Here is a 14,289-nt window from a genome sequence, read left to right on the forward strand (position 1 = left end):
TTTGGCCTCTGTTACCTACGTAGCTGTTGTTTATAATTTAGTGACCGACACTCTGGTTTTAGGACAATTTTTGAATACTGAAACGTATAGTTATTTGTTTATAGATACGTCTTTCAGTGGCCACCGGATTTCATGTGCATACATACACACATATTTTTTGTGTTAATTGATATACGTATGTAAACGCATAACAATGAAGTGCATAAGTACAAATACATAAGCATGCATTAGGGCGGGACATTTTTTTCCAGGCGTAGTAGATATGCATTCTACATAAAATTCTAAACTATCTTCAATTAAAACGAAGTTAATATAAAAATTAAAGTTCACCAAAGTATTATGAATGTTATTTTATTTTAATACAAATTTATAATTAAAGATTTTTTTGTACGAAGAACTTATTTTTGATATAAATTTTTTATTTAAAGAACCCCATGATCGTGCAAAGCAAATTATATCCCTTTCCGACCGTGTACGCACAATTGTGCGTGTAAGTTTAAATCTTAATATTTCCGAAAATATCTGCGCTAGTGCAATTTAACCTGATATACACAATTGCGCGAGCTATTTTCTTAATAAAAACACAACGAACAGTTATTGGTGTCCGTTATTTTTCGCGAATTTCGCTATTTTGATGTTGCATTTCAATCATTTGCAAAAACGAATCGAAAGAGTAAGTTAGAAAAATTATTTAAATTGTGTAAACCGAGAAATTTATATTTAAAAAATGTGTTATCATAATAATAACAAAAGATGTTTTAATTAATAAAGTGAAATTAAGTGCATTTTTGTGACGTTAATTAATGTACAGCCAGTTTAGTTTGAAGTGACACAATTGTGCGTGTTAGGACTTGTTTAACGAAATATAATATTTGTTTTTTTTTCAATCAGAGCAATTGGCTGAAGACGAAATATTGGGTGCACTATTAGACTCGGATTTGGAGGACTTTAGTAGCGATGATGAATCTGCAAATGATGAAAGTGATGACAGTGACGAAGGGAATGGCGAAGGTACTGAGGAACCACCAAATGAAAAAAGCAATCGCCGCGAAATTTGGAGGAAAAGACCATTTCAAATAAATCTGAAAGAGAGGGCTTCCATTTCTGTGGAAGTTAACATAGATGTGGAGTCCCCTAAATACTATTTTTATAAATATTTTAATGACGACTTTTTCAAACGCGTTGCGGAATACACAAACAGATACCATATGTTATCGAAAGGAAAACCACTGGGGACTACAATTGGTGAAATAAAGAATTTCTTTGGCATAAATATTGCGATGGGCTGCATACGTTATCCAAGATTGCGCATGTACTTGGAGACCAAAACCAGGCTTTCAATTGTTGCTGATACAATGTCCCGTGATCGCTTTTTCTTTTGCGAATGTGTCTCCATGTTATGGACGAAAATGAAGTGACAGAAGCAGGGAAACAATCAAATGTTTTTTGGAGGACTAATCCATTAATTGGAGCTGTAAGATCGGCATGTCGGAGCATTCCTAGAAAGCCAAAAGATAATTATTCCATAGATGAGCAAATGATCCCATTTACTCGTGAGACAAAGCCTTCCTAACAAACCTAGAGGAGTGGGATTAAAGAACGAAGTATTAACGACATCTGAAGAGCTGATACTCGCTTTTGAAATCTACCAAGGAAAGACGACACCACTTTCCAATACGAACTTAGGCGTAGGTCCAGCCTTCGTTTTACGTTTGGTTAAAACACTTCCAGAAGGTTCAAAAGTGTTTTTTGACCGATACTTTACGACAATACCACTCCTTCAGGCTTTACTAAACCGTGGTATTTATACTACAAGGTCTATAATGAGGAACAGAATAAAAAACATCCATCTTACCAATGAAAGGCAAATGAAAAGGGGTGATATGGAAGAATTTTGTCATAGCGAGGATAATATTATCGTGGTCCAGTGGAAGGATTCCAAAGCGGTAATCTTGGCATCATCAGCTTATGGTTGCGGGTCCGTTTCCAATGTAAAACGCTGGGAAAAAAAGGAAAAGAGGTATGCTGAAGTACCGGCTCCAAGGATAGTGCGAGAATACAACAAGTCTATGGGAGGGATAGATATATGTGATCAATTAATGGAGGCACACCGTTCGTTTTTCAAAACTCGTAAGTGGACGTTGAAAGTTTTCATCCATTTTATTGATCTTGCATGCTGCAACTCTTGGCTACAGTACAGAGAACCTTGCAAAATAAATTCCAAATCTCGAGCGGATTCTCATGACTTACTAAGTTTTAGATTAGCATTAGCTGAGCAACTGATAGCTGTTGCGAAAAGGCCATGTGAAGAGTATATCTCCGATACCGAGGAAGAAGAAACTCCAAGTGTATCTAAAAAATATCGACCATCTGAACAGCCATGCATTGATAAGAGGCTTGATAGGTACAATCATATACCAGAGGAGCATGATTTGTCATCAGCAAGATGTTGCAGGCGTGTGGATTGTAAATTCCGCACACGTTTATTTTGTACCAAATGTAAAGTTTATTTGTCTTTAAATAAAAGACAAAATTGTTTTGCGAAATATCATACAGAAAATAATAAAAGTGCCTAATAAAAATAAAATAAATTAACATTTCCAGCAACGTGCATTTGTATTTATTTGTAGATTTTTATTTGTATTCAGGCCGAAACGCAACAATTGTGCGTATCCTGGAAATGAAGGATACACAGAAAATCCGGCGAAATAAACTTTTTAGCTATTTTCTACACTGACCAAAGTGATAGGGACCAAAAATGCATACCAATTGGTTGGCTAGATTTGCCATAGGTCGGAAAGGGATATAGCATTTTTTAAGATCATAATAGAAAAGTGACTATATGTAATTTTTTTCACAAGTAAATCAAACTAAAACTTGCAAAAAAGTCAAAACCGTTAAATTTTACACTATTCCAAATTTTAATTTTTAACATTTTCTTTTCTAGCCATGTCTTTTTTCTACCCACCAAATGGCCCACCCTAATACATATTCTTATAAAAAATACTATTTTCTATATAAAAATATTCTCTTTACAGATGAGAAAAGTTTCACTGTTGAAGTAGTTTTTAATAAGCAAAACGACAAAATCTAATCTGAAATTTCTAAAGACGCAAAAAAAGTTGTTCCAAGGGTTCAGCGTGGCCTCCTCCAGCCTCCGTAATGGTTTGGTGAGGAGTGTCTATTCAGTTTTGCAGAAAAGGGGTTAAGACCGAGGCAAAAGTGGGAAGGAGGATGTCTTAGAAGTCATGGCGAAGATGAGCAGTACTCTTGGATTTTCCAGCAAGATTCCGCTCCAGCCTATAAGCCAAAAACCACACAGCAGTGGCTAAACAATAATATTCCCGGAAGTCCAGATCTGAATCCATTGGATTCAAGTTTGTTGTCTGAATTGGAGAACATAGACTGTCACAGACCTCACAGAAATTTGGAGCGTCTCAAACAGTCTTTGGTTCACGCAGCGACGTCAATATCCACGGAAACCGTGCTTGCTGCAATAGCTGAATGGCCTAATCGTTTGAAGGTTTGTGTAAAAGCAAATGGCGATCATTTCAAATGAAAATTTAAAATTTTGTTTTTTTTTTTAATATTTACATGATTAAATAAAACTAACTTCATAAACAAAGTTTTATAATTTCATATCTATAACGGACTTACTTGTAACAGAATTTATGGCAGTACTAAGTATATATGTGCATATATATTTATATATATATTTGTAGTATTTAAAGATCTGTATGTAGTCCACGATTTCATTGAACCTCCTTTTCTACTTACCTTCCAACCAGCGCTGCTATTCGAATCACCCTTATCCTTGAAATATGGCACATTCTGCACCATCCATTCGTAGATTTGGCTCAAAGTGAGCCGTTTGTCGGGCGCCGAACCGATAGCGTGCGTTATAAGATCCGCATACGATAAATTTCCCCACGCATTACGACGCGACGAGTTTTTTTTTGCTGTGTTAATATTTTGCACAGCTTGCTGCGAATCTGAAAAGCAACGAAATTTTTAATTACAATTCTTGCAATTCGAAAATATTTGACAACAAATATGTTTACATGGAAATACATTTGTGTACCTGTGTGGATATAGTACATACCTACATACAGATGTATTTACATAAAGGAACATACATATGTATGTATCTATGTACAGGTATGTACGTTTACTTATTCATATTTCCATGTGTAGTTTTGTGTATATTTTTATACCCAGTGCATCATGCTTCAGGCCATTATAAAATTGTCAACGAAACGGAAGCAAAAATTTACTTCTTTTGTAATACGTAAACTCTTATTAGGGTCGTTGATCTCATCGTGCCGGGATATCAGTGCCACACATATAAGGATTCGACTATAAAATTGTTTATTATTTTTTAAGTGGAAAAAAATCTACATCTCTCTTTTAATTTAGTGCCAGAAATTATCTGTGTGCCACATACTATTTATGATATATAATACAAGTGATCAGTATTTTGCACCCGAGGGATATTTGTGCCTACGTGAATTCCATTCAGGTGGACGTACTTTGTTAATGGGGAAACAAAAAATAATAGAAAACGTTTTTGCTGTTACTCGTAACAGTCGCTCCTTTGCAAGCAATGGTTCTGAGTGCACTACTGCCATGAAAAAGTGAAAATCATTTGTTATTTTGGGAACAGGATTTGAAATGATTGAGAATCTAATATTATATTTAAGATTTTTTTTTTAATTTTACCTAGTGTGGATTGTAAAACAATTCTTATTCTTATTTAAATTAAATTTGGAAAAAAATCTCGCGATCGACTTCGGGATTCTATAAAAAATATTCCAAAATACAGGAAATGTAAATGCACTTTAATATCGGATATTGAAAATATTGAAGCTTGAAATTTGTATTAATTTATAAATACGTAAGTACGCCAACATTAATTTCTATTCGGCCGATTTGAATTATATTTCATGTGGTGAAAAATTTAGTTCTTCACAATTCAGGAGGGCATTAAAGGCCTACTTTTAAGTTCCAAAATATGTTTTCGCAATGGATTGTGCGTGGCCATTCGGTAGGGCCCAGGTTCGAAACCACTGTGGCCATGAAACACCAAATGATAGAGTTTTTTTAAAGCGGTCGCCGATCGACAGGCAAGATTCGGAGTGGGTTTCTGTCATGAAAAAGCTCCTCATAAAAAAAGCTCCTCTGCCGTTCGGAGACGGCATTAAATTGTAGATCCCAATTGAAGGAGGAGCTTAATCGAGCATCTAATTGGGATATAAGCGCACAACTCCGGCTTCAGTCATTGTTTCGAAGGGTTTGAATTATTTTGTCAATAACATCGCGAAATTACTTCAATCTATTAATCATAAACACTGAGTATACAAATTGCAGTTCAGTTCTCTTTTGCTTACCTCCGCCCGCCAGCTGTTGATTACTCGCTTTCGTGCTGTCCAAATCGTCTGATGGCTCCACAAATTGTTCTGGCCGTGGACATGGCCAGGTATTCGATCTGGCACGAGTTTGCGGCTCAAAACCACCATCGCCCTGTAGTTCGGTGACTAGATCCATATGCAGGGGAATATCTGTGGGCGGTGGCGTGGGCCAGTCATGCACGAAGCCCTCCATTATGGTAAACGGATCGTTTATTAGGTGCAGTTTTGCGGAATTGATGTAACAAGTCGGATAGAAAATTGTTTGAGCAATTTTGGCGTATGTGAAAATACTTGTGATTTTAAAAGTTCTAGTTAGAGCGACGAAGTTCTGAAATGATAATAAATATAGATTTTTACATTGATAATTGCTTGAAGAAAAGAAATGTGAAAATATATATTAGTTATATAATATATGTTAATATAATAATAATCACTGTTAATTTTGTAAGTGCTTGGCCTAGCATACTGCTCATATTGACTGAATTACAAACAAAGTATGATACTTATCGCTCTGGAATCAATTAGAACCATGAAACAAGTAGTCACTTAGAAACAAATCTTACTTTACTCCATATTAGCACATTTACGCACGAGCAAGCAATACATGTTAATATTTCTATCAAATATTTACCCAGTATTTATAGCTTTGAAGTAGGAAAATTAATACTTTTGCATTTTAAAAGTTTGTATTTCTTATGTATAGTATTACTTCTCAGCCCAGTGGAAGCAACGTACAAATATTTAATTAAACGAATAACAAATCCTCTGACTAAATTAAACTCATTCAAATAATGTCATGGAAAATTTTTCGACAATATTCAACTAATAAATGCCATTTAAATGTTAAAATTTTTAAATATTGAAATAACCATAGTCGATATGGTTTATTTACAACAAACAAGCTTACAGATAATGTTGACCAACCACTTGGGCAATGCGAAAGTCCAAGGCTTCGCTTTGAATGAAAACGATATAAGAGAGTTTTTAGAACTGACAACCTGCAAATCTAAGATTTTACTGCAGAAGCATATAAATATTTTAATTGAGAAAAAACTGAACTCTGCAGTAATAGAACTTATGAAACTGTCATAAATTAGTACTCTTGGATTGGCTTCTGAGTTCAAATAAAAAAATTGGCAAAAGTGGCAAATAACATTTGCTTTGTTTTTGCAAGTATCAGGAGTTCAAACAAAAAGGCTCTCATAGTCATAGTGCAGCGAATAAAGAGCCAGCGGCTACGTTGGTTAGGTCATGTCGTCCGTATGGATACAAATACTCCAGCCTTGAAGATATTCTATGTGGTACCAGCTGGTGGTAGCAGAGGCAGAGCAAGGTCTCCTCTGCATTGGAAAGATCACATGGGAAAAGACTTGGCTTCAGTTGGTGTGCCCAATTGGCGCCCGTTACAAGCATGAGTTAGGAACGACTGGCGTGCTTTGTTGAACTCGGTCAAAATCGCTTAAGCGGTTGTCGCGCCAATCAAAAAAAAACGAATAGCGATTTATTTAGGTTATAATATTGAACAAATAATATTTTATTGAAAAACTAATTGGGCTCTTATCTTGATGAATATCTGCAGGCAAGGAATTCTAATTCTAATTTTTGAATGCACACACAATTTATATTCAAAACATTTGCCCTAAAAAAATAAATATATATATAAACATAACTTCTGCTCAAATATGAACGAGACGTTATAAATAAAACGGTCCGCGGATGACATATGGCAAAAATAAATTTTTTGTTTTTTGGTAGGACGGTTATAAGCTTACATGGCAAATTTCAGCGTTATATGTCACATAGTTTGTTTTCTGTGCTACTGTAAACAAGTCAAGCTCGAGTGTGTTCTTCGAATTCTCTTTTATGACTTCAACTGTCTCAAAATGTTTTCCACGGAGCGGCAACTTGGGAGCTTGGGAAACAGGAAAAAGTCACATGGAGCCATATCAGGCGAATACGGTGCTTGCGGAACGATATTAACATTATTTTTGTTCAAATAATCGCGAACAAGACGTGATGGGTGAGCTGGTGCATTATCGTGATGCAAGAACCATGACTTGTTGTCCCACAATTCCTTCCTTTTAAAACGAATGTTCTCGCGCAAACGCTTTAAAACGTCTAAATAATTTTCAGCGTTAACCGATCGGCCTTGCGGAAGGAACTCCGAGTGCACCACACCTTTGTAATCGAAAAAAAACAGTCAGCATAACCTTCATTTTTGAGCGACTTTGGCGTGGTTTTTTGGGTTGATGTACGGCCCTCTTTGAACGATTTGCACCACTGGAAAACACGTGCACGCGATAGAGCAGAGTCCCCATAGGTTGTCTGCAACATTTTTAAGGCGTCTGAAGCCGAAATTTTGTTGGAATAACAAAATTTCAAACAAATTCTTTGTTCAACTTGAATTTTCATCGTTAAATTCGAAGAACACACTCGAGCTTGACTTGTTTACAGTAGCACAGAAAACAAACTATGTCACATATAACGCTGAAATTTGCCATGTAAGCCTCTAACAGTCCTACCAAAAAACAAAAAATTTATTTTTGCCATATGTCATCCGCGGACCGTTTTATTGATAACGTCTCGTTCATATTTGAGTAGAAGGTATATGTTCCTTTTTTTATTAAAACCAATGAATTTTTTAATTTCTTGCATTTTTGGGCCATGGAAAATGTTCAATTCAGTATCGGCCGAAATTGATCGAAGTTCGTTTCAGTTCAATTCGGTTCGGCCTTTTCTAAACATAACATATTATACTAGTCCAGCAAAGTTGAGTTATAATCGTATATATAATAGGGGCTTACACACCTTTTGGGTGTTTGGCTGAGCTTCTCCTTCTATATGTGTTGTGCGTCTTAATGTTGTTTCACAAAAGGAGTTACCTACGTTCTAAAAAGTTTGGGCTTTAAACAACATGTTGGTAACCCTATTAGTTTTTTTTTTTCAAGAAAATTTAAATCTATTTCCATATAATAATGATTTTGGAATTACCTATTTCTATTTTGTCGAAAGAAAAGCTCTTGAAATATATAAAAAGACATATTCTTTGTGGCTTGTCTTCTAACTCAAAATTTTTTTTTTTTTGATCTGAAACTATTTCGACCTTTCCAAGTTCAAAGTGGGCACGCAAGAATTCTAAAAATAACAAAATTCACCCATAAATCTTTCAAAGTGCGTGAGAAACTGAAAAATGTATACTAAAATGAAAATCACAAACACACTCATTACGCTCTTATTTTATTTAGGTATGGTGTGCGTGTATGCAGGTAAGTGCAATGCACTATTGTTGTATTTTCAGTCAAATACTGAATATAATAAATACAAAAAATTTAAAGAAACTTGTATTGATACGCAAAAAGAGCCGCCATCACTACGAAATAAATGCGGCCATGCAATGTTGGATTTCGATGGATTTTTGCTGTAGTAAATTTTTTAAAGTATAGTACAAAGTGGCGCAAAATTAATCACCATATCAGAAGATTTATAATTTTTGCAAATGGCCTCGTACATCAGTCATATTTGGCACTTGGGAACCAGACAGCTGCAGTATACACACAGAAAAGAGATGAAAATAAGTATTTCCATCAGACAAAATATTTTATTTTTTTATTTTGGAAAAAAGTTAATTCAAAACTAAAATCAGATGACTCATTTTGCGCCACCTTGTGCTTGAAATTGCATATAGTATAATATGTTAAAAAAATTTACAATATCTCCAATACACAGAACCAAATACAATAAATCGTGAATTACCCTATTGATTGTAATCAATAGAAAAGTAAAAAATAGTATTGATTAAGAGACGTATGGCGATTGAATACATACACATACACATATTTTTTTAAAAACTTATGGCAGCAAACGCCTATGCAAACAAAGAAATGCAAAATTTCGTTAATTTCTTTCCTTATGAATAAATATTTGTACGAATAACCTGAGTTCAACAAACTTCCAAATATTTTAACGTACTTTCTCTTACTTTCCAATGTCAGTGAAATTCCATGATTTCTTTCAAAGAACTACCTTCGAATAACGACGTCTCTTTGTCTGGTGCTCAATGACAAATATCAAAAATGATAATTTGAGGTCAAAATTACGAGCGCTTATCTCAATTACTCATTATCATTAGCACTTCACCATTGAGTACTTCAAACGGAAATGAAACATTCACTTGTTACTAGGGTGAAAAATACCGAATTCGCTACCCCCTTTGTTCTCTATCACAAACTATTGTGTTGACTATATTAAAGAACGCTCATCTAAATGCTAGGATGAACGTTTCATTTTTTTTTTTTGCTTTATAACCCGTATTCAACCGATGTTTCTAGATTTGATTAAAAATTATCTCCTTTGCATTTCAAATATCAGCTTTAATTTCTTTTTTATATATTTGTTGTCGCATTTTCTACAAAAAATATTTATTTGAAATATGTAAATGCATTTTATTAATCTGTTAATAGTATAAAATCGAAAAACTAAGTAATAACAAATATAATCCAATACATGATAATTTAATGATGTCAGAACTTTGTTTTGCTAAAAAATATTTGTTTTCTTAAGCAAATCTTGTCATTTCAGTAAACCATTAATTGGAACTTGAACAGCTTCCTTCACCATTAAATCAAATATCTAGAAATTTTGCCCTAATCCGAGTTTTCTTCAAACAACATTTGAGTGAATAATAAAGGAATTAGAAAAAATGAAGCTGATTTGGTCGTGGACACTTTGATTTACCCTTCTCACCCTTCTTAAATTTATTCCAAAAATTTCAAGTAAACCACCTAGTATTTTGGCCAATTTTGACTATTTTTCTTCCGCCTTATAATGTTTCATTAATTTATTATAAAAGTATAGTTCATTCTGCAGCAAATATGATCTAAATCAAAGTTTCCCACTTTCTCAAAACTTATAAAAGCTTTACAAATTTTCATCAAAATTTCAAATTTTGTAAACAGGATTAGAACAAAAATTGGGTACGCAGTTTCATAGCCCATTAAATTCCATTATACTCGTAATAAAGTGCAAGAGTGAAGTGACTCAAAGTTCTCATTTTTCCTGTGAAGGTGTTGCACATTATCTCTTAAACGTTTTCTTTTTTTCCGTGATAGCTGAGACTAACATTTGCTCATTTTAACATTTTGTCTTCGCTTTAAATCGAAATTATCAGAAATGGTAGGTATAGATATTTACTAGAATGACACTCTTTACGATAAAAATGTCACAATGAAATCTAGGCATTAGACAGACTACAACTAGCAACCGAAAATATTAATTTCATAGTGTTTTGGCACGCTTTCCGTTTGCTTTACTGCATTTCTGTTTGAAGCTTTAGTAGTTAGTTGTCTAATTTTTGTACTCGCGGGTAAAAAATTCGTCTCGTCGCGCCAGTTTTCTGCCTGGTTTTCGGCTCGTATCATGACGATTTTACTTCACTTTTGCACACCGATGTGTTTTTTATAGCCAAATCTCACTTTCAATCTTCTTCTTCTTTCTTCTTAGTTTGCGAGTAATCGTTTTTTTTTTTTTTAATTTTTCTCAATAATTTTACATACTTCCAATTCGTTTCCCATTTTGAAATGAAAAAGGGTTCTTTTGTAACATTCATCTCAAAGCTTATTACGAAACTATTTTTCAGATATAACAATTTATATATTTTAGAAATCAGTTTCTCCCGGACTTCCGACTTTTTTTACAAAGCACCACTCAATTTTGATGATACTTATGCTATACCCACAATGTTGGCGCATTTGAAAAACTAAAGAAAAAGTGCCAAGAACTACTTTCAACGATAAGATAAGATTTTGTCAGACCACATCACAAGCAAGCATAAACAGTAAGGAAAACTAACTAGATTCGGTACGCACCAAACTTTCCACATCCATGCACATTTTTGTAAAAATTTAATTTGGGCTGGTAGATAATTTTTGCTCCAATTATCGTGGACGGGCGGACGGCTAAATTAACTACACTCAGCGTTCTGATCATTTTAAAATATACAACGTGGCGCAAAACTAATCAACCAATTTACTTTTTGAATAACTTTTTTACTAAATAAAAGTCTTTATTTTGACCTGCATGCGCTCCTTTGCTTGTCTGTTTATATACTTCAGTTGCCTAGTTCACATATGTCAAATATGAATGACGTACGACGCCATTTGCAAAAATTATAAATCTTCCGATGGGGTGATTAATTTTGTGATAGCCTGTATATACATACATATGTGCATGTATCTCGATTATTTTATGAGGTTATATATAACCGTTATGTGAAGATAATTATAATACCCTTCGGCACAAGTACACGGGTATGAAAAATATCGTTTCATTTGAAAAATATATTACCGACATCACTTCAAAAATTATCAGACATAAAAGACAGACCGTACGGCACTCTGATAACTGTCATACGGTGTGTACAAGTTAGAAGATTGTGAAGATTAAATTTGCACAGAACATTTTAAACGTGAACGCATACCTACATGCATATATACATGTGTAGCCCGTATCACCCCACGAAACTGAAAGCAATTCTAAACAAATATTTGTTTAATTCGCTGAAAATTCTCAAGCACGCCTTTCGATTTGTCGCTAACCTTTAAAGACATAAACATACCTGCTGTCATGTATGACTTTATGACTAACAAATAAACACGTTTTCATAAAATTGGAAAGTGGTCAAAAAGAAAAAAATCGTTCAAAGTGAAGCTAGCAAAATATCAATGTAAACACTCGGAGAAAAATTAAATAAAATCGAAGCACTTAATCTGCCGCACCGCTTCGACGCCTGCCAGCGATTGCCATGGCCATCCGTGGTGGCGGGAACTTCCGATGTTTGTAAACAATTTGCAATTTATGCGCTGTTTTTTTTTCTTCTTCCAACTATAAACAAACCGGTTAAAATATGTATGTCGGTATGCATGTGTCTGTGATTTTTTTGCAAAAAAATGTTAATATCATTATTTTCTTATTTTTTTAGTTTCTGCACCCAAATAAATGACGCAGACTAACATCAACAACAAATTTGTTTAGTTTAGCGAATGGCTTAGTATGTATATACATATATTATGTATTTGTGTGTATATATGCGCGAACAGTTATGCTAATCGTGATTTCTTCGAATGCGAATTCTTATTCCATTTTCATGTCAACCTTGAATAAGTGACGAGATAAATAATTATTTTAGTGCTGCATTTAATTGGTAAATGCGTAAGTGTGCGCATACATACATACAGTAGCGGACAAAATAGATGCAGTGGAACATTTTGCAAAGTGGTGACATTTTTTTTTGTTGCCTCATTTTGTTTTAATTTTTTATTTATAAACCATTGTTCATACTAAAAAAAACGGGATTGAGGACCGGGAGAAAAATAACCCTTTCCCACGACAAATCCATACTACTAGTGTATAATTCTGATTGAAATAATTCGCATAGATTTTTTATACTCGTCCAAACGACTTTTTCAAATATTCTTCAGTTCTCCAACATTCCGATGGACTGAAATTTAGATATAGAGCGTTTCCATTTCAAATGATACAGGGTCATCATTGTAATGAGCTGTGATTTGATACTCTTACCGAAAAGTTTGGTAGTCTTCAACATCCACTTGCAAATAACCTTTTCACTCACGAACTTTATTTGTATTTTTTTCAGTGAGTTCATCTGGCCTCAAACGAGCACGTCAAAGAAAATGGTCACCTATTTTTCAGAAAATCTGGTCACGTTGCAACTGCTTCAACTGCTAAGAAACTTCAACCAGTCAAGACAATATGAGCTCTCACGTATCGGCTCACACAAGAGAGTTTCTGAGTACCCAGAATATTAAATTAATGGGTCACCTGCCTTACAGCCCTGATTCGGCAGCTAATGTGTTTTTTTGGCTCCCGAATATAAAAAATAAAAGGTGAGGTAGACGTTTTCCACTGTCCAAAAATGCTGTTGAAGCCTTTAAACAGCTCATTTTGGAGGTATCCATTCTGAATGGCAAAACTGATTTCAAAATTAGTTCAATTGAATGCAGAAGGGAATAATTTTTTTTTTTTGTAATTTTTTTAAAACAATCTCCTCACATTGTCTTTTTTTTATTAATAGCTTAGAATATGCCTTAAGTAAAGAGAATAAGTTTTCCTTCAAAGTTTTATAATGGAATTCGAATAACTTTTCGAGTTATATTTAAATAATACGTACAGCACTAAATTTTCGAAAAATAGTTTTAAATACCTATACTACTTCAAAGGTAAGGTAAGAGGACATATCCAACTATTAAAAAGCAATGTTCGGGAGAATAGCTGATTTTTTTTGGTTTTTGACATTTTAAGCAGTTTCAGAACGCTTCAATAATCCAACGAGGTCAAATAACTGACCACTACGATCGTTATGAGACTTTCATATGAGGTTGGAATTCCCATCTTCATAAAATTCCTAAATAAGTAAAGCGACATGGGCCATGTAAACCTATTCAAGACTTGTCACAAGTCGCAATATCTTCTCAGATGCACTTCTCTGTATATTCGTGTACTGACAAATTACCTGCATCTACGAATAGCTTGCAAGAAAATAAGCCTCGAACAGGCATTCAAGGAAAAATCAGTAGGATAGAAAGTTGAAGGGTTTCTCACTCTTTCACTATGGAAATTAGCTTTGGCCGGAAACTTAAAGTCAAAACTCACCATTGAGAAACGATTTTCCACATCTTCATTCAAGATATGCACTTATAAGCACATGTATTTTTGTTTTTTAGAGTGGCATGGCCATTAAATGCTATCTTTATAAGAGTTGATAAAAATGGTTGAATTTCACTTTTTTTAATTAATGGCGTCGGAGTACATCTTGAACTACAAGGAGGCAAATAATATTTTGCATCCTTATTTTTGCGGGACTGCA

At 34.2% G+C, this 14,289-nt stretch overlaps 1 protein-coding gene across 8 annotated transcripts in view; it reads right to left on the reverse strand.

Annotated features, from left to right (window-relative positions):
• The window catches only part of LOC129252872 (forkhead box protein O), a 148,651-nt gene that overhangs the window by 101,948 nt on the left and 32,414 nt on the right, over positions 1-14,289 (reverse strand). For all 8 annotated transcript variants that reach the window (XM_054891012.1, XM_054891006.1, XM_054891011.1 and 5 more), the window contains exons 3-4: positions 5,388-5,736; positions 3,778-3,992 (exon numbers count right to left, since the gene is read on the reverse strand). In XM_054891012.1, the coding sequence (XP_054746987.1) occupies positions 3,778-3,992; positions 5,388-5,601 (429 nt within the window). In that variant the 5' untranslated portion in view covers positions 5,602-5,736. The remainder of the gene's footprint in view (positions 1-3,777; positions 3,993-5,387; positions 5,737-14,289) is intronic.

The sequence above is a fragment of the Anastrepha obliqua genome, chromosome 1 (assembly GCF_027943255.1).
Source record: "Anastrepha obliqua isolate idAnaObli1 chromosome 1, idAnaObli1_1.0, whole genome shotgun sequence".
Classification (NCBI taxonomy): Eukaryota; Metazoa; Arthropoda; class Insecta; order Diptera; family Tephritidae; genus Anastrepha; species Anastrepha obliqua.